Source organism: Amphiura filiformis, chromosome 15 (assembly GCF_039555335.1).
Source record: "Amphiura filiformis chromosome 15, Afil_fr2py, whole genome shotgun sequence".
Classification (NCBI taxonomy): Eukaryota; Metazoa; Echinodermata; class Ophiuroidea; order Amphilepidida; family Amphiuridae; genus Amphiura; species Amphiura filiformis.
The window spans coordinates 50,699,928-50,719,228 of NC_092642.1; the positions used below are offsets into that span (position 1 = coordinate 50,699,928).

The 19,301-nt window shown below is 37.5% G+C and overlaps 1 protein-coding gene and 5 non-coding genes across 6 annotated transcripts; 5 read left to right on the top strand and 1 right to left on the bottom strand.

The window, feature by feature from the left end:
• Positions 1-1,491: 1,491 nt before the first annotated feature.
• On the bottom strand, positions 1,492-10,252 carry LOC140171792 (uncharacterized). Its single transcript, XM_072195121.1, has 9 exons — positions 9,954-10,252; positions 9,239-9,426; positions 8,249-8,401; positions 6,555-7,625; positions 5,794-5,926; positions 5,236-5,328; positions 4,338-4,427; positions 3,658-3,735; positions 1,492-3,268 (listed from the first exon to the last, which is right to left on the bottom strand). The coding sequence occupies exons 1-9, from the start codon at positions 10,138-10,140 to the stop codon at positions 3,135-3,137; spliced, it is 2,127 nt and encodes a 708-aa protein (XP_072051222.1). The 5' UTR covers positions 10,141-10,252; the 3' UTR covers positions 1,492-3,134.
• Positions 10,253-11,940: 1,688 nt separating this feature from the next.
• Positions 11,941-12,013, top strand: Trnav-gac (transfer RNA valine (anticodon GAC)). Its single transcript has one exon. It is a non-coding gene; the product is annotated as a tRNA-Val (tRNA).
• Positions 12,014-12,379: 366 nt separating this feature from the next.
• On the top strand, positions 12,380-12,452 carry Trnav-gac (transfer RNA valine (anticodon GAC)). The gene has a single exon. It is a non-coding gene; the product is annotated as a tRNA-Val (tRNA).
• Positions 12,453-12,820: 368 nt separating this feature from the next.
• Positions 12,821-12,893, top strand: Trnav-gac (transfer RNA valine (anticodon GAC)). The gene has a single exon. It is a non-coding gene; the product is annotated as a tRNA-Val (tRNA).
• A 368-nt stretch (positions 12,894-13,261) lies between these two features.
• Positions 13,262-13,334, top strand: Trnav-gac (transfer RNA valine (anticodon GAC)). The gene has a single exon. It is a non-coding gene; the product is annotated as a tRNA-Val (tRNA).
• Positions 13,335-13,701: 367 nt separating this feature from the next.
• Trnav-gac (transfer RNA valine (anticodon GAC)) lies at positions 13,702-13,774 on the top strand. The gene has a single exon. It is a non-coding gene; the product is annotated as a tRNA-Val (tRNA).
• The last annotated feature ends 5,527 nt before the right edge of the window (positions 13,775-19,301 follow it).

Here is a 19,301-nt window from a genome sequence, read left to right on the forward strand (position 1 = left end):
TATGGTGTGACGGTAGTTTTTTCATTTTGCTTTCTATTTTTATAGCATACGGTTATTACTATGCAATTTAAATGTATTTTGTAATTTAAGCTGCTTTTAATATACTTCGGCTGACATGTGGATTTTAATGAAATAAACGAATTTCTAAACCAAAAATTTAATTTAATTTTTGGTTTAGAAATTAAAAATTGAATTAAAATTAAAAAGTAGTTGAGCGCTTCTTTTTTGTAGCGATAAGTCGGACCCAAATATAGCTTTGCTTTGTCACGGCGTGAAAAAGGCATGTAGATTAGAGAAGCTTTTAATTGTTTAGCCTACACCACTCCTAATTTAAAAAAAAGTTGATTGATACATTTAAATGCACTTTTATCGTATTGTATTTATTTATAATAAATATTGCGCTTTCTTACAAAATTAACTTACACATTTTACATGGAACATTATTTACAAATTGAAAGAACCCGTAACCATAAGGGACCGTTCACCGACACTTGTTAGGGGGGCTGATGCAAAAAAGGGGGGCTGAAAATTTTTTTGACCCTCTTAAGGGGGGAGTCCTGAAAAAATGACCACAAATTTTCCTTGGAAAATTGAGTTTATATGCTTTTCTAATTTATATAATTTTCATGTCAAAAAGGGGGCCCTGAAATTTTTGAGATCTTAAAAGGGGGCCCGAAAAATTTTCGCTATTAATTTTTTTTTGCATCAGCCCCCCCCCCCAAGTGTTTGTGAACGGTCCCTAATATCAAATCGCGTGCTTCTTTAACAATTTTAGAAGGCAAGGCATTTTATGAATGAGAAACATTTTTCTTCCACAATTCGATTGCCCCAATGATAATTAGGAATCGGCGTTTAAAAATGAAATGGAACATTTTCATTACTTTATAATGACCGCTTTTATATCTATTTAAATTTGTATGCATAAAGCAAAACTTTAAGTGTTTAAAAAAAGCCAAAAATCATTTAACAAATTTAAAAAACGTTCTTGTATGTTTACTATTGTGAAACTAAAATACCAGATATTTTAATAATAGCAACGACGAACCTCGTATACTAGTATTCTACTCAGGGGCTGTGCAATAATTATGTGTAGTTTTTTGCGTACCCCCGGGGCGATGAATTTTCAAAATGGTCTGCCAAAATCGCTTGCCCCTCCCCTTTGGCCGTGCCAAAATTCTTTGCCCCCCCTTTTGACGTGCCAAAACCTTTCCCCTTTTTGATGTGCCAAAATTCTTTGCCCCCTTACACATGCAAGATTTTAGGGAATCCAATTTAAATTTTCTTATGATATAATGCGAGCACAGCGAGGAGCAGCAAATTTTACATAGTATTTGAATGTGTTCCTAATGTTGCCCAAAAATGGTGCCCAAAATATCTGTGTCAAAAATCGCTTGCCCCCCCCCCTTTCGTCCTGCCAAAAATCGCTTGCCCCCCCCCCTTTCGACGTGCCAAAAATGCTTGCCCACCTTTTGGCCTGTCAACATGCCCCCCTATAATTCACCAGACCGGGGGTACACATAATTATTGCACCACCCCTCACTGATTTGTTCTAAAAAGGAATGCATATGCATTGATTAAATGATTCTCAGTCATAAGACCTATAAGTGTAATTTCATTTTCAACTTCAATTGTAAAATGAATGAAACATTCAAAATGGACGTAACACTGAAAAAACAGTTTAGCATTTAAACACTTTTCTAAACACGTTCTTGCCTTCACTTTGTAAACGTGTTTAAATGCTATTTTATAAACATGTTTTACTTGATGGATAATATTTTCAGCCATATATACGTAATGGTTATAGCCTTTAAACATGTTTTATAGGAGAAGGCAAAAATGTGTTCAATGGCTAAACAGTTTTAGGAGTGATGATTATTGAATGAACATTGAATCTTAAAAGTTAATACATGCATGTATTATAGTTAGCTGATACACATTATACTTGTGCCCCTATTCTCCTGACAGGAAAACTTTAGAACCTTTTTAGAACCTTTATTTCTTAGAGTGTATTATATTATGACGAGTTTCAATGTAATATATTAGGCCTATACATATAGGCCCAAAGTTCACTACTAATAGGCCTACTATCAGCATCAAAGTCACATAGTGATAACTGTAATATTTGTCTGCATGTATAATAAATATTTCGGAGTATACCAATAACTTTTCGGGATATTGCTAAAAATGAGTGTGAATATTTATAACATAGAGTTCCAAATAGTTCTACCAAGTGCTAACAAGGTTCCGCAAAAGCCAGATAGAACCAAGTGTTACACGTTACGATTAAGGTTCTGTAAAGGTCAGAAAGGACCATTTTGCAAGTTCTTGCAATTGCCTAGAACCCTAGCTGTCCTCTATGTAATAACCCTAACACCATTTTTTTCCAAGAGTGTAAGTCTATATAAAAGCTTATAAATATTAAATCATCATTGGCACTTCGTAGAAATTCAAGTACTCAATATAAGAAGTACAATTTGGTCTGAAGTACTGTTATAACAGATGATTATGTTGACAGGGTAAAATAACTTTAATTTACTGAGCTGATTGGTCCACGGATGATCCACAAAAATGTTCTAAAAGTCTCCATTTCGTAACGCATCGTTGTAAATATACACCATTATTCCAGGATAATAATTCTTCCAACAACACACACACAACTATGAAGTGCCCACAATTATATATCTCAGATTCCTTTCCTTTCATGAGAAGCTTCAATTTTAATTTTATTTCAAAAGCACACGGAGTTATTAGTCCTATATCACAAAATACGAATCCATCATCACGGTTGTCTCTATATAATTTCCACGATCGAAAGAGTAATTTGTTTTAAACAATTGTTTGGGCCGTGTTACTGTAGACATTGGCCGGTAGAAGATATTGAATGCATGAGAAGTGAACCACATTTTTGAAATGAGTTGAGTCGCAAATAAATAAACAAACAAGATGCAATCGCCCCTCATATCCGGGGAAATCTTCACAGAAAGTTGTCGATATGTTTTATCTCATCATATCTATGCTCATTTGGGCCTAGTGAATCGAAAGGAATGCTATATACACTGGATTCCAAATCTAGGTCAAAAAATCTCCGCTCTGGAATAATTGTCACATCTTTGATCCATCCTATAGGCCTTTGTTCAATAATGATAAGCTTGTTGTTGTTGATACCCTTGCTGATCAGCTTTGATTTCGTCAGATGAATGCATACTCCCTGAGTCCACTGCCGAGTCTCCTGAACCTCCAGATGCAGTTCTCTTTTTGCCAGCCTCATCTGAGGAAAAATGCATAATATTGGGTTTAGTCTTCATGGGTATTGATACAGACAGGTCAAGTATCAATCGGTCAATCAATCAATCAATCAATCAATCAATCAATCAATCAATCAATCAATCATCCACCAACTCACTCGCTTACTCACGCACTCACTCACTCACTCACTCACCCAATTACTAAGGCACTCACTCACTCATTCACTCACTCACTCACTCACTCACCCACCCATGCAATACTAAGGCACTCACTCACTCACTCACTCACTCACTCAATCAATCAATCACTCAATCAATCAATAACTCATACCCACACATTTAATAATCAAACAATTAATCAATCAACAATCAATCAATTAATCAAGCTGTCATTTAGGGTTAACTAACTTACCATTGAGATGATTCAAATTCTTGTCAACTCTTCCTTGGAATTTGTTTGATCCAATCGATTTCACTTTATCCTCAGAATCTGTAAACGAAAGAAAAATATCATGCATGATTACAATAATACCGTCATGTGTTTTCAAGATTATAGTTTGTAGCCCGAGTTCATAATAGACATTGATTTGGTAGGATTTCTCTTATTATATTCATTTGCCAAGTTAGTATTAATTTTCGCGAAAGTTTTAAGTATAAGAATACTATAATTAGAATGCTTTTATATTTGTTTTGGCAACTTCATATGGACCAATACTAAAGGCGACATACCGACTGTTTGGATCTAATATTTAGCGTCGTTCACAAAATTAATATAATTTCATCACTGGAGTAGCATGATAATAGTGGCAACACACAGTGCCAAGTATTATGCCAACCACACACCTATCAGGTCCGATGCCAATATTAAGACAGTAATTGTCGGCAGAGGGCAGAAACAGCTTTTTGCATCAGGGCATTTTTTGCATGTTTTGGTTCACAAACGCACAGGCGCATGCGAGAACAGATTTTACAATCACACACGTGGAAGGGTAAGTAGGCTACCAATCATTTTAATATACCTGTATGTATCATCAAAATACTTCCTATTTTTAATGTCTTCTTCAAAAAAATCTTATATACATTATTACATACCTTGTTTGGGACGTGAAGCCTTCTTTCTAGGCGGTAGTTTGGCTTCTAGATCGGACGAGCAAGACGAGCTAGAATCATCTTCTTTGAGTTCTGTCAATGCAAAAAACAACGGCTGGTATTACAATCATTCTAATAATCAATTCTCTTCGTTGCTCTCTTTTTTCACTACTTCATATCAACTAAGTGGTAAATTGCGCAACATACGACATATCAAATCACGCGGGTGTCGACTGCAGACAACAAGTCAAAAATTTCAGAAATGTGAATTTTCATGACCATATTTGGAATCAGCATGAAAAATGCATTAAAATGAGTACAAACAAGCCTAGTATTGGTTCAGTGGTTCTTGAGATAGCTCTTGATATTTTATGTTGAAGCATGTGGCTAGCATGCAGAGCATTAAACAAACTCGATAAGTCATGGGATTGCAAGCTACCAATTTTAATGGCATGTCTTTGAAGATAATGTCATCTTCTTGCCCGTCGCATCGGTTACAATGATCACTGATGATATCGTCCGTCGAAATATCTGTACTCTTTTAAAATGAATAGTTAGAGCAGCAAAGTTTCCACTGAACCATGCAGGCGCCGGGGGTATGAGGGGTAGGCCTAAATTCCGCCAGTCAGAACCGTCTTTCCCCCTAGATTCCCCCAGTAAACCCCAAAGTTATGAAAATGTCCACTCTTTGCCGCAATTTTGGAAATATCGGTTGATTTCTGCACCCTGACATTCACTTTGCCCTCAAATTCTGGTGTCGCCGGATATGCACTGAACCTATTGACTCCTTTTAGAACTATATACATGGTATATTAAGTACCTTTCAAATAATCACTAATGTATGTATATGAAATGGTTTAGTTTCATCCAAATAACACTGTACTTTTAATATTAACTTTACCTTGTTTATTTTGTTTCGCCTTTTTCTTGTTCGGCAGTCTAACCTCCAGAGTATCTGAACATGATGAACTTGACTCATCTGACGATGAGTAGGCTGCAAAATAAAATTGAAAGACAAATTATCTAAATGCATGTCGGTAGGCAAATGTAGATGCCCGTGGTTATACCCGGGGGTTATACATGCAGAATGGAGTGCCCGTCTCTCTTCTTTTGAAGCGACTTGGGCCAAACTCTTCTTTGAGAATACGTAATCAAAAAATCTTAAAATAAAGCTATCTATATGTTTTAAAAAGCAAAGATCCACTCTTTATGCTATACATTGCATAGACGACTCCATCTAGCAGGCTTCTAGCCATGCCAAATCAAATTTCGGCACGTACTGATGTATGTCACCCTATGATTCAAAATGAGGCATTGTGACACACGATTTTCTGGTCATTTTAAACCAAACTAAACTTACTCTGGTGTCCTAAAAACACAACGAATTTGGCTGAATCCAATTAGGTGTAAGGTGCATTACAAATAGGGAGAGTGTTTTGACCGGAATACGTTTGCATACCTGGTTTAGATTTGCCCTTCTTCTTTGTCACAAGTCTGCCCTCAAGTGCCGATGAACACGATGAACTCGACTCCTCGTCCCCAACTGGGATTCGAACATTCTTCCTTTCAACTGGGCTCTGTTTGGTTTCCTTCTGTTTTGGAACCAAAATAAGAAATAATATTATATAACAAATAGTAATCATTTTACTAGAGGTTCTTATTAGCATCAAAGTGATCGCACCAATAATAAGAATTAGCTAGGAATTGAGGTTTGCCCGTCATTTGAATAAAATTGCCTGTCCTATAATTTGACCTTTAAAACATTTACCAGACTTCTGCAGCCCACTGGAGGTTCAAAGAGTTCAAATATGTATTGACATGTTTTGCAAATCTCTACTAAAAAGGTCAATAGCCTTTCTCAACACCTACAATTATAATGTAGCATCTGTAAAAGACATTGATTTTGCCCGTCCCAGGAGCTAATTCCCCGTCTGAAATGACGGCCAGACGGGTGGCTAGCTAAGACACACTGTCTGAAGGTCTGGGGGTTCGTGTCTCTGCACAGGCAGGTATGTCCAAAGAGTTTAACTTTAAGTACTACTTTGGGCATTAATGTTTAAATTCAAGACTTTGTCTGATGCTTTGAGATAACAGATAACAAGTGCACGGTCCAGAAATCAACTTCTATCAGTTTAATTATTATTTTTTGCTATTTATAGATTAACCATGTTAAATGTGTCCTTTTTAAATTTCCGTTTTTTGTTAACAGAATCTTCTTACCTTCACAACGAGAGTCTTGGGCGTGGTGGTCGTCAGCTTCATGGCATTCTTCAAGGAATTGACTGCGCGACATACCAGGAACCGATGTGACGTCTTGGCCCCATCAAGTTGTCTCTGAAGACCCTCTGCTTGCTGTAGGAGTTGTCTTGCTTCTGATGTCTTGTTGGTCTTTGCGAGGAGCTCACCACGTAGGCAACATAAGGTAGCTAGGCTCAGTTGCTTGCTGAAGGCGTCTACTTCGCCATTGATCTTCTTATCAAGAATGTCTTGTACTTCTGTGAGTTGGCGAAGAAGTTCTTCCGGATCTTGCTTGACATTGTTCAGATACTTTAACTGGTAGCACTTAAGATCTGCAAAGGCATACAAATCATCATCCTTCTTAGCCTGTTCTGCCATGAATCCGAAGAATTTCAGTCCTTCGGTGGGGGAAAGAAGAAGTTCTGATGCGACGAGGACCCAAAGATTTTCTGATGGTCTGAAACCGTCCGTTATCTTAAGTATGTCCAAGAAGCCAATATAGTTGGCTTGGTCCTCTCGCAGTCTTACCAGCGCATTACACAGATCATCTTGTACCATCTTGGAGATTTTTCTAAGTTTCTTGCCGTAGAACTGGAAGTGACGCCTTTGTGCTTTGTGAAACACTTTAGAATAGTCACTAGATTGCTTAACAAACTGAATGAGAAAGCTGCGCATGTTTGTATGCATGCTGTACACCGCAGTCTTTCCAGTAAGATCTTTAAATTCTACTTGCTTCACTTCTAAAACACCCAGATATTTCAATTCTTGCAGGTCATATTGAAGCACTGACAAACGCTTCTTGTGTGTTTTCAGGATCTTGCGTGCTGCGTCGAGTGAAAAACTCCCTGGTGCTACGGCTAGTTTTATAACGTTCAGTTTATGTTTTTTTGGCAAGGACTCAAAAGAAGACCGTAGGCACTGCTGAAGTTGGTCTTTTGATGATATTTGAAGACCGGAAAGTGAGTTCGTCACATCGTCAGTCTTTTGAGATGTCTTCGTTGGATGTAAGTCTTCTATGGTGAGGCTTCCATCTTGAAGTCTACTGGCTGTGATCTGATGAAGGAATAATGAAAGAAGGGCGTTTGGTGTACGTAATAGCGGCGCGGATAACGCATATTACACTCTTAAAACAACGTGGGCAAAATTGACCACGTAGCAGTTTACTTATGCACCTTACCCCTAAATTGTGGTCAAATTTGGACCTTTTTTGTGGTTACAATTTAGGGATAAGGTGCACGTGGTCGCTTTTGACCACGTTGTTTTAAGAGTGCATAGATTTATAAAAAAAATTGATAAACTCTATTCATAGTCTTTAATGTGTACTGTGTGTCTCTAAATATTTTTTGTGAGTTAGTCAAAATAGTTTAACTTTATCAAAATAGAAACGATTTGATATAATTTCACAAAAACAAATTAACACAAATTCGTCAAAATAACCTATATTTATTAAAAAGACTCAACTATTTTCAGTACGACCGTCCAAGTGCAGTTCATTTGCAGATAATCATGAGAAACGAAATAATGACAAAGCGGCAATTGGCGAGTTTCAGGTAACACGGATCCTTTTTTCATGTTTTGGAGACAATTTTGCCCTCGTAAAATTTCTGTTTAGAGATGAGAATAAACAAGACAGAATTGTTGCAATATTGCTATAGTAGTAAATTCATAAATAGTACCTTGATTGCCAGTGGGTTTTTGCCGCACATTGTGGCAACGTCCTCAGCGTCGTCGTAAGTTACTGCAGTGTTGCCGGCGTGATATCGGAACATACCGATTACGGCATCTGAGTCAAGTCCATTGTGTTGAAAAAGTCGGAATCCATTGACCACCTGTGAATAAAATACAATAACATTCTCGTAAAAATAAAATAATACTTATGATAATACGAAAGTAACTAAGAGCCATGTGGTTCACTTTATAACTCAGGATCTCGTGATCACGAGATCCTGACTTCCCAAGTGAATCGCATGGCCCTTAGTTACTTCCGTATGATAGAACGCTTATTGATCAACGACTGAACAAGGAAGGTTTTCCTGTACCTGGATTTCCCCACAAAAATAATTTGTTAATATCACCGGAAGTAGCAAAATGCACAGTGGAGCATGAGCATCGCTATCGTCCCATCATCATCGTCATGATTATCATCATCGTCATGATTATCATCATCGTCATGATTATCGTCATCGTCGTGATTATCATCATCATCATCATTATCACGTCATTATTATCATCATCATCATCATCGTCATCGTCGTCAACATCATCATCAACAAAATCGCTATCGACTCATCATCATCATCATCAAAATCATCATCATCATCATCATCAAAATCATCATCATCATCATCACCATCATCATCATCATCTTCCGCCTCGGAGCATCACCCGGGCCTCCTTCTCCTCCTCCTCCTCCTCATCATCCGCCTCATCACCCTGGCCTCATCATCGTCGTCGTCTTCGGCATTGTAGCATTGTAGTCACCGCCGTTTTAGTCATCGTCGTCATCATCATCATCATCATCATCATCATCATCATCATCATCATCATCATCATCATCATCATCATCATCATCATCATTGTCAAAAGTAATTTGCATCACTTTTAGCTCCTTAAAACAGAAAACAACGTCATTATTGCATTTTTTTGCGCGTGAAACCCAATTTTACCTTTGAACTCAATCTTGCTTTCATGTCCAAATGATACGATGACGTCATCATTATTTTTACTCGTGGATTGGGTATAGTTGTGATGGTTCTCAGTGCGTCTGTAAACTGTCTATACGCTGGGTTGGGTTGAGCTACGGAGCCGGGGTTCAACATGGAATCGGCGTTGTCAAGAAGCAAAATCGTGTTGCCTAGAGACGAAAATAAAATTGATGTAAAACATGACTCTACTTTGGCCCACATCGGGAGTCAATTGTAAAGTTTTTTAATTTTCAACAGCATGTATCACGCAGAGCCAAAATATAGTGAAATTGTTTTGTCAACATTTTCTCTCGGAATGTTCATATGTGACAATTTTGTCAATATGCATGTACGGTGGCTTGTCGAAGTGAAAGCAAAACTATATTAGTATATTGAAAATAGCAATAGCCGGCACGCGATCTTGGATATTATTTCACTTAATTGGGCCGGTCTTGGCTATTATTTCACTTTAAAGAAAATAGTTAAATATTAAGTCTAAAACATCTTAATTATGCATATTGTCGCACTGGCTTGATACAAATATGATAAACGCTTCATATTAAACATGATGAGTTGTAGAACATAGAACTATAGACAATAATTAATAAATCATGTTAACATCAGCTGCATGTCAGTCATAGCCCTCCGTACTATTCCAAAATACATACATAATTATGATAACGACATACAAACGTACCATCAGGTCCTGAGCATTCGTATCCTTTCAGCAAATCGTACAATTGTTGTAGCTCATACTCCAAGCTCTCCACTCCAAAGGCATGCATGATGGCAAAGAAGACGTTCTCCATTGACGGAAGCCCGTTTAGGTCAACAGTGACGAGTTTATATGTGCCATTCATTCGAATGCAGGCCTCGTTTGCCATACGGGTTTTGCCGATTCCAGCCTCTCCGGTGACCGATATGGCATGGATGTGGTCGTAGTCGGTGTCTAGGATTTTTACTATATCTGAAAGGATGTCTTGGCGTCCGAAGAAAGGACCTATGAAGTTTAATTAATACAATGAAGAAAACATAATAAGTAAACTGTTTGTATTTCCTATTTCAACACAATTAGACACACTAAGGGGACGTTTATTTGAGGCGAGTGGGATGGCATGAGCCAAGTTTTCCAGCTTTATCATTTAAATAAAATAGAAAACTGCAGTGTATTTCTTAACACTAATACATCGATCTCATAGAAAATGAGTCAACACCTGATCAAGGAAGCCAATTTCGCAAATTTGTTTACATAGGTCTTGCAGTTCTAGAGGCCAATAATATATCAAACCCAAAGTTGTTTGTGTTTTCTTATACCTCCTGAGAAAAATCATACGATGGAAATGACACCCCTTAAGCTGTGGGATCTCCATTATTGAACCCATCCCATTTCTCTTGTGTGTCAGCTTTATTTGTTTTAATATTTGAGTGCAAACGCGCAAAGTGTCACCCACAATAATGTTTTCACTTCATATATAGTTGCATTACTTAAAGTTCTTCTAAAGTGGCGGCCAGTGGTTGCGTCCCGAAACGACGACCAAGCTACATAATTAATGGTCCAAATACTTTCTCTTTAATTTTATTATCCTTCCTATGTTTTATTTTATCGAGTTCAAAGACTTTAAAATGGGTAAATACATCAAATACTATACGTGAACACTCCCATTTTAATATAGGTAGTGTAGCAAATTGTTATAATCTTACCTCCAAAACTGACGAATTCTTCTTCAATATCTTCGCCACTGCACCCTTTTCTCTGTCGTAACATTCTACCGTCTCTAACAAATCACTACGGTCGAGACTAGTAAACAGCACCCGCAGTAGTCCCATGTCCTCATCGTGAATTCGATTCTGTTTTACCAAAGCGTCGAATACGCCAAGAGCACCATCTCCAGTGTCAACACCACTTAATTGATCTGATAGTAGTGTTTGAACTTTGTGAATTTCTTCAGGGCGAGGTTGTTTGCTAACGAAGCAAGTAGCCAACGAAATCGGCTAACTTCTGATAACTCACTCATTCTGATAGTACACTGCTGCTTTATCTGTTTTAAATTGAGCCTGTTAAAGAAGAGAGACAAAAAAATGATGAGCAAAGTTTCTTTATGGGCCAATCATCAGGCATATAAATTCAGCAGAGAGATGAGTAACGGTTTAATAATATAAATCGTCCCTATCTATTAAGTGCCGGGCGATATGAATTCGCCGAGCGCGAGTAGTGATCAAGCTTTTTGAGAGAGGACGCCGTGTCTGATAGGTTTATACCGGTACTTGGATTCCATATAGTATTTTTCTGGATTAACATCAAATCAAACGAATTTTCTAACGACTTGAAAAATAAAGACACGAGAAATTCACAATCAAATCAACCAAAGTTATGTTTCTAAAATTACACCTAAAATGTTGACACAAATACCAACCTGTCATGACATGGCTGGGCAGCAACATACAATATGACCAGCGCCATACCAGGTGAGAATGGCCATTTGGTTATAAAGATATAGGATGTTTCCATGTTCCAGTGTATGATGCGTAGGCCTCTTCCTTGTTTGCATGATTATATTAGGCCGGCGGTTAAGCATCATTAATTGATCTCGTACACTGGTATGTAATGTGTTGTTTGTACTGTTTACCCCGCATGACTGCTCATATCCATAAGTACCAGACTTGAGTCCTGTTTATCAGGGACAGTCTGTGTAGCTCAGTGGTAAGAGCGCTCGCCCGACAAGCGAGAGGTCTGGGGTTCGAGTCCCCGCACAGGCAGGTATGTCCGGAGTTTTACTCTGGTATATCTGCCTATGTATGTAATGTTTCCATTTGTAAAATTCATGTTTAATTGCGCTAGTGTGCGATGCGTAATTCTTCTTTCCCCTGTATATTGATATATTAAGAATACGATTAAGCATCATTAATTTGATCTCGTGCGCTAGTTTGTAATGTTTCCATGTTTCCATGTTCCAGTGTATGATGCGTAGGCCTCTTCCCTTGTTTGCATGATTATATTAGGCCGGCGGTAAGCATCATTAATTGATCTCGTACACTGGTATGTAATGTGTTGTTTGTACTGTTTACCCTGCATGACTGCTCATATCCATAAGTACCAGACTTGAGTCCTGTTTATCAGGGACAGTCTGTGTAGCTCAGTGGTAAGAGCGCTCGCCCGACAAGCGAGAGGTCTGGGGTTCGAGTCCCCGCACAGGCAGGTATGTCCGGAGTTTTTACTCTGGTATATCTGCCTATGTATGTAATGTTTCCATTTGTAAAATTCATGTTTAATTGCGCTAGTGTGCGATGCGTAATTCTTCTTTCCCCTGTATATTGATATATTAAGAATACGATTAAGCATCATTAATTTGATCTCGTGCGCTAGTTTGTAATGTTTCCATGTTTCCATGTTCCAGTGTATGATGCGTAGGCCTCTTCCCTTGTTTGCATGATTATATTAGGCCGGCGGGTAAGCATCATTAATTGATCTCGTACACTGGTATGTAATGTGTTGTTTGTACTGTTTACCCTGCATGACTGCTCATATCCATAAGTACCAGACTTGAGTCCTGTTTATCAGGGACAGTCTGTGTAGCTCAGTGGTAAGAGCGCTCGCCCGACAAGCGAGAGGTCTGGGGTTCGAGTCCCCGCACAGGCAGGTATGTCCGGAGTTTTTACTCTGGTATATCTGCCTATGTATGTAATGTTTCCATTTGTAAAATTCATGTTTAATTGCGCTAGTGTGCGATGCGTAATTCTTCTTTCCCCTGTATATTGATATATTAAGAATACGATTAAGCATCATTAATTTGATCTCGTGCGCTAGTTTGTAATGTTTCCATGTTTCCATGTTCCAGTGTATGATGCGTAGGCCTCTTCCCTTGTTTGCATGATTATATTAGGCCGGCGGGTAAGCATCATTAATTGATCTCGTACACTGGTATGTAATGTGTTGTTTGTACTGTTTACCCCGCATGACTGCTCATATCCATAAGTACCAGACTTGAGTCCTGTTTATCAGGGACAGTCTGTGTAGCTCAGTGGTAAGAGCGCTCGCCCGACAAGCGAGAGGTCTGGGGTTCGAGTCCCCGCACAGGCAGGTATGTCCGGAGTTTTTACTCTGGTATATCTGCCTATGTATGTAATGTTTCCATTTGTAAAATTCATGTTTAATTGCGCTAGTGTGCGATGCGTAATTCTTCTTTCCCTGTATATTGATATATTAAGAATACGATTAAGCATCATTAATTTGATCTCGTGCGCTAGTTTGTAATGTTTCCATGTTTCCATGTTCCAGTGTATGATGCGTAGGCCTCTTCCCTTGTTTGCATGATTATATTAGGCCGGCGGGTAAGCATCATTAATTGATCTCGTACACTGGTATGTAATGTGTTGTTTGTACTGTTTACCCCGCATGACTGCTCATATCCATAAGTACCAGACTTGAGTCCTGTTTATCAGGGACAGTCTGTGTAGCTCAGTGGTAAGAGCGCTCGCCCGACAAGCGAGAGGTCTGGGGTTCGAGTCCCCGCACAGGCAGGTATGTCCGGAGTTTTTACTCTGGTATATCTGCCTATGTATGTAATGTTTCCATTTGTAAAATTCATGTTTAATTGCGCTAGTGTGCGATGCGTAATTCTTCTTTCCCCTGTATATTGATATATTAAGAATACGATTAAGCATCATTAATTTGATCTCGTGCGCTAGTTTGTAATGTTTCCATGTTTCCATGTTCCAGTGTATGATGCGTAGGCCTCTTCCCTTGTTTATATAGGATTATGTTCATTTTGACAGAGGGCGCCATTCGGCAACAACAATACAGCGAACTCCACATTATATACATGTACGATTTTTTTCTGGTCACACATATTTTATATTTGTTTATGTTTCTCATAAAAGTAAATTATGCTTCTAAATTTGTTCAATTTATTAAGATTTTCACGTAAGATACTGTAAGTATTGCTTTAATTTAATGTCTTATATAGCTTGCTTTATTATAGGTTGGCAATCCTGTCCCGATGTGCACGGGTCTTTAAAAAATAGGACATTCGATGGTTTCTAAAATTTGTTACTTTTCTCAAGCTGCCAGAATAATTATTTTTGTGCAGACATTTAACTAAGAGTTCAGCCAGGTGAGGAGTGAATACGACTTATTGAATTTAAGAAAGAAGAAATGTTAATATCATTTTAATAACATTAAGAACATATTTCGGCAAAATTCACTTCAAATATTACCCAATTTTGTGCAAAAAATGTATTGTGCACATTGTTCTGCGCAAACAAATGGCAAAAACATATTTTATAAGAAAAATAGTTTTTGTTTCAATATTTGATCAACTTACTTCACTTAGTTCTATGAATTATAGAACACCAGTATTTGAAAGTGACATTTGTTAGTACACGTACACGTAGGCCCGTTTATATTGGTGTCCAAATTGACTTACTTCGCAAAAATAACTAAGTGCTGACGACTTACTTTTTTTAAATATAGAAAAATAATGAAACATCTTTAATCCTTTGTACGAAAATTAAATATAATACCTTTCATACAAATGAAAATATCTATCTGTTTACTGTTTATCTAACGTGGGCCTGACATCCGTATGCCCAAGCAAGTTCTGTTTTCAGTATAAGGACCAATGAGATTGGAATATTCACAAAATCACTGCGATTTTTACTTGGTAAAATCATTGAAAAATATCAACAAAGATTCGCGAAAAATATCTTTAAAATAGAAACAAAGTGTGTTTTTACAATATACGTGCATAGGGCCTATCATTTATCCCAATAGCACATAAAGGGTTAATGTAATCGACCAGGCAAGTTCAGTACCATAGTATGCTGATGCCACCAATAGTTAGGTTAGCTATATACTGGTAAAGGTAACTGGTTTAATAGTGACCATCTTTTAAAATTCTGTGTTCTCGCTCACTTTTTTAGTTGAATTTTGTCAATGTTCTTCGTGCATCAGACTTGAAAAAGTAATCAAAAACAAATTTAATAAACGTTCGTGTCTTGTTTAGATCAATATCTCTTGGTCGAACCGACGTGACCCATAGATAATCACATACGCAACACAAAATGCCGAATTTTGGCACCTTTTGAGATTTTGAGATTCCACGATTGTTTTACGTTTGATTAAAAATAAAGACATTTGTACTGACAAAATAAAAGATGTTTATGTCAATGTTCTAATATATTTAGTTATTGCATTCCAACGGCAGTATTAAGACGTATTAGAGGAGGATATGACCGTGAGAATTTGGTGAATAGAAGAAGCGCCTAAAATGGTGACGAATTTTGACATGCTTCGTCAACATTTTTGTGTAGATTATTAATTTGTTCTTCAATTTTCTTACGAGAACATGTTTTTTTTATGCGAATTTTGAAGAATTTAATATCATTTTGATGCGGATATGTGCTAATTTTGGTGATTACACGCATTTCAAAGGCACTATAAGACGTGTTACATGAGGATATGACCGCGAGAATTTGGTGAATAGAAGAAGCGCCTAAAATGGTGACGAATTTTAACATACTTCGTCAACATTTTTTTTTAAGATTATTAATTTGTTTTCAATTTTCTTACGAGAACACGTTTTCTTTTTTTGATGCGTATTTTGAAGAATATAATATCACTTTAGGAAAACAATATATGCTAATTCTGTGGATTACACGCATTTTAACCCTTATGATCCATGGGCTAGTTAACTGGACTTATTTGCACGTTAAAATGCCGAAATTTGGCACAAATTTAATTTGAATTGAATTGAAACAGTACAATTTGTAAGATTCGGAAAAAATGATAAGAATGCAAAATAAAAGATTAAGATACTTAAAAGGACATCTTAAAATCCCTTAATATGTAGGTCTACTATTATATATTAGAGTTGGTACCGCATAGGTTATATACGAAAATTGGCGCGTTAAGAAGTAGATCTACCCACAAAAGAAATGATGACGATTTTTCGACATTCATTTGTGACATTTTTCTTTAATTTTTTCCCCTTTGAATTTATTTTAAAATTAAGGTTTTTAAATTAATTTTTACTTCTTCAATACTGCCTTTTAACGTTAATAAAGAATGGTAGTGGTTAGTCCTAGGTAAATGCCAACAATCCATTACCATACCATGGTATACCAAAAGACCGGCAAAATGCCGATTTTTGGCAATTTGTCGCATTTTCACATGCATCGTGCCGAACAACGCCATCCACGACAAAAGGGAAATAATATTATATTTATTTACGTTTCCATGGAGGCTAAATACTCTTCTTTCTCCCCCTCAAACAATACGTCAAATAAGCTAGTATTCACTATATATAGGGGCTGTTGAAATGTCTATAATTTGAGGGTCTCGACAAAGGCCATTTTACAGCAACACTATTTCTTTTTGTACAACGTCTCTTTAATCGCTCAAGTCGTGGGCGTTTTTTTGAGAATTACAGAAAAACCCTTGATGAAACAAATAGCTAAGAGTAAAGTCCATTGTATTCTGTCAATACAGCCCTATTCAATCTATATACAACCCTCATGATACCCTGTGACCCCAAGCCAAATGTCCCGGTACTTTCTGGCGCTCCGAGCCGACTCCGCCGACGTGTTGACGAACAACGGTTTTCGTCAACACGGAAACCGTCTTTCCGCTGCGAGTAAAAGATGACTGGTATCAGCAAACTGACAAATGCTTTTCATATGAAGTCATGCATATTTAATAGACCCAAGCGACGCTACCAACTAGCTGTACACACACAGCGTGACATACTAATGGTATAGGCACAACTAATGGCGGGATGTGCTATGCCCAAGATTCGCTAATGGCGTTGTGTTCTATCGTGCCGAAATTTGGCGCGCTATTTTTGTCTAATTTTTCCACTTCCAGAAATGAATTTTGAATGAAATAATGAGTACAAAATAAACCTTATTTAACCAAATACATGCTTAAGTAAATCACGAACATCTCATATACTACCCTAACCCCAAAACATTTGTAATGACACCAAGGTGTTTGCATAGAAACATGACAACATTTCGGCACACTTTTGTCGCAAATTTGGCATTTTTCATTCTTACCAAAATACAATCTTTGTTATAATTTGAATAATAAAAATATTGGGATTAAATGGTGAAACCTTGCTCGACATTTCTCTTTTTGTCAAATCTACAATACTCAGCAGATATGGCGGGATATAACACTTCAATATCATCATTATGTTTCCTAGGAATCCACGTGCCAAACTCTGCTCTATTTCCCGCCCCGATTTTCCCTAAAACCGCGCCAAAAATCGGCAAAGATTTCCCGCTCGTGATCTTTTAATATATTCCACAGAAAACCACCCTGTTGTTAACAAAATGTAAGGTCAATTTAAAGGCCGAACGTCTGTGACTATATTATCTTGATGACGTCAAGTTTGCGGTGTATATATCCCGCCAAATTTTGCCTTAGATGATGCTCTCCTCATTCAAGATGCCGTCTATCAGTTGCCGAAAATGTAATGCCGAAAACTGGCACTTTGATTATAAGAAATATATTTTCTAAGCTATAGAAAAAAAGAAATTTCCAGTTTGTTGAAATCATCAGCCAGCTTGTGTTGATCAGTTATGTACAAATGCACACTGTACATGTTTAACCAAGGCCCTTTAAATTTGACGTTTAACTAAAAAATAAGATGACTTACCTTTCCTTGTGCTCAGTCGGTCCACGGAAATATGCTCACTGTTTGACGAACTATCGGTTTAGACGTCGAAGAATAAATTGTGAAGAAATATTTATATATTGATCATGAAATGCGTGTTTTTATCATCAAATATATTCCAGTGAGTAATGATGGAGCCTGCACAACAATGATTATGATATTAATATATTCATGGAGTGGGCTGGAAGCTTCTGCGCACTAAGCGAGCGAGCGGGTCGGAATATATTTATAGTAAAATCGTCACAATCAATAAAGTTGGCGCTGTAGCGCTGGTGACGAGGCGCGATAATTCAAAAACTTTGGCGAAGTTTGTACATGTTAGAATATCCGGTATTAAAATAATGGAGTTTTGTTTCAAGTCATGGATTATAAGCAAACGACCAGTCTTAAACAGGTTTAATGAAGGCTATGTACAGACCCAGCGGACTCGGGCAGCAAGATGAGTTTCAAAGGAAGCGCGCGACAGAAAGTGACTGTCAAGTTGCTTCCGGTCCTTTTCGTTTTACAAGAGTGATTTAATTACGATGAAAAGCATAAATATATTATGGAGTTGAGCTTAAAAGATATATATTCAAAATATTTCGAAATGCAATGTTGATGTTTTATGCTTCATAGTAGGACCTGATCGTTTTGCACATTGTTATTTTAATAATTTAGGGTTTGGGTTATCAAGTAACAAGTTCCAATCGTTTAGTGTTCGCCAGTTTTCCTTTTCTGGTCAGTTAAATAAGATCATTAAATTCTAGAAATTGCAAATTATTTTTTTGTAGGAAGAACAGAGAAAAATGTGTTCTATGGTTTCTTTTATTGTATAAAGTATTGCATTTCCGTACATACAGCTCAGAGTCAGACTAGACGCATCGCTGTGGCTGCATTCTTTCTCTGTGCATGTCGAAAGTGGACGTCGATCGCAGGGAAACAACACACGCCCTCATTTGACTACCTTTGAAACTTCTATGCTATTGATCTAAAATATTTGAACTATGGTTGGCGCATGGTGGCGAAATGGGCGGTTGCGGTGGGAATGTAAAATAATTTAGGAGACTTTGAAGGCTAGGCCGAGCTGGGTGCACCATGTGTCCTAGATTTGAACCCCATTTCAAAACCTGATACAAATAGCCTATTAGGATCTGAGAGTAGTGAACAGGGCATTTGGTTTATTTGAACATGTTGAACAAAGTGCTTTTCTACGCATTTTTAGTGCGTAAAATGAAAACCATGCTCATAATGTGCCGACTAACTTCCCGTTGGGGTGTTTTGTATGCATATGGATGGATGTGTGGAGATATATGTGGGTGTTTGTTTATTTGTTTGTTACCCAGAGGTAAATTAAAGTAGGCATATCCCTCTGTTCTCCCATATGTCCCAGT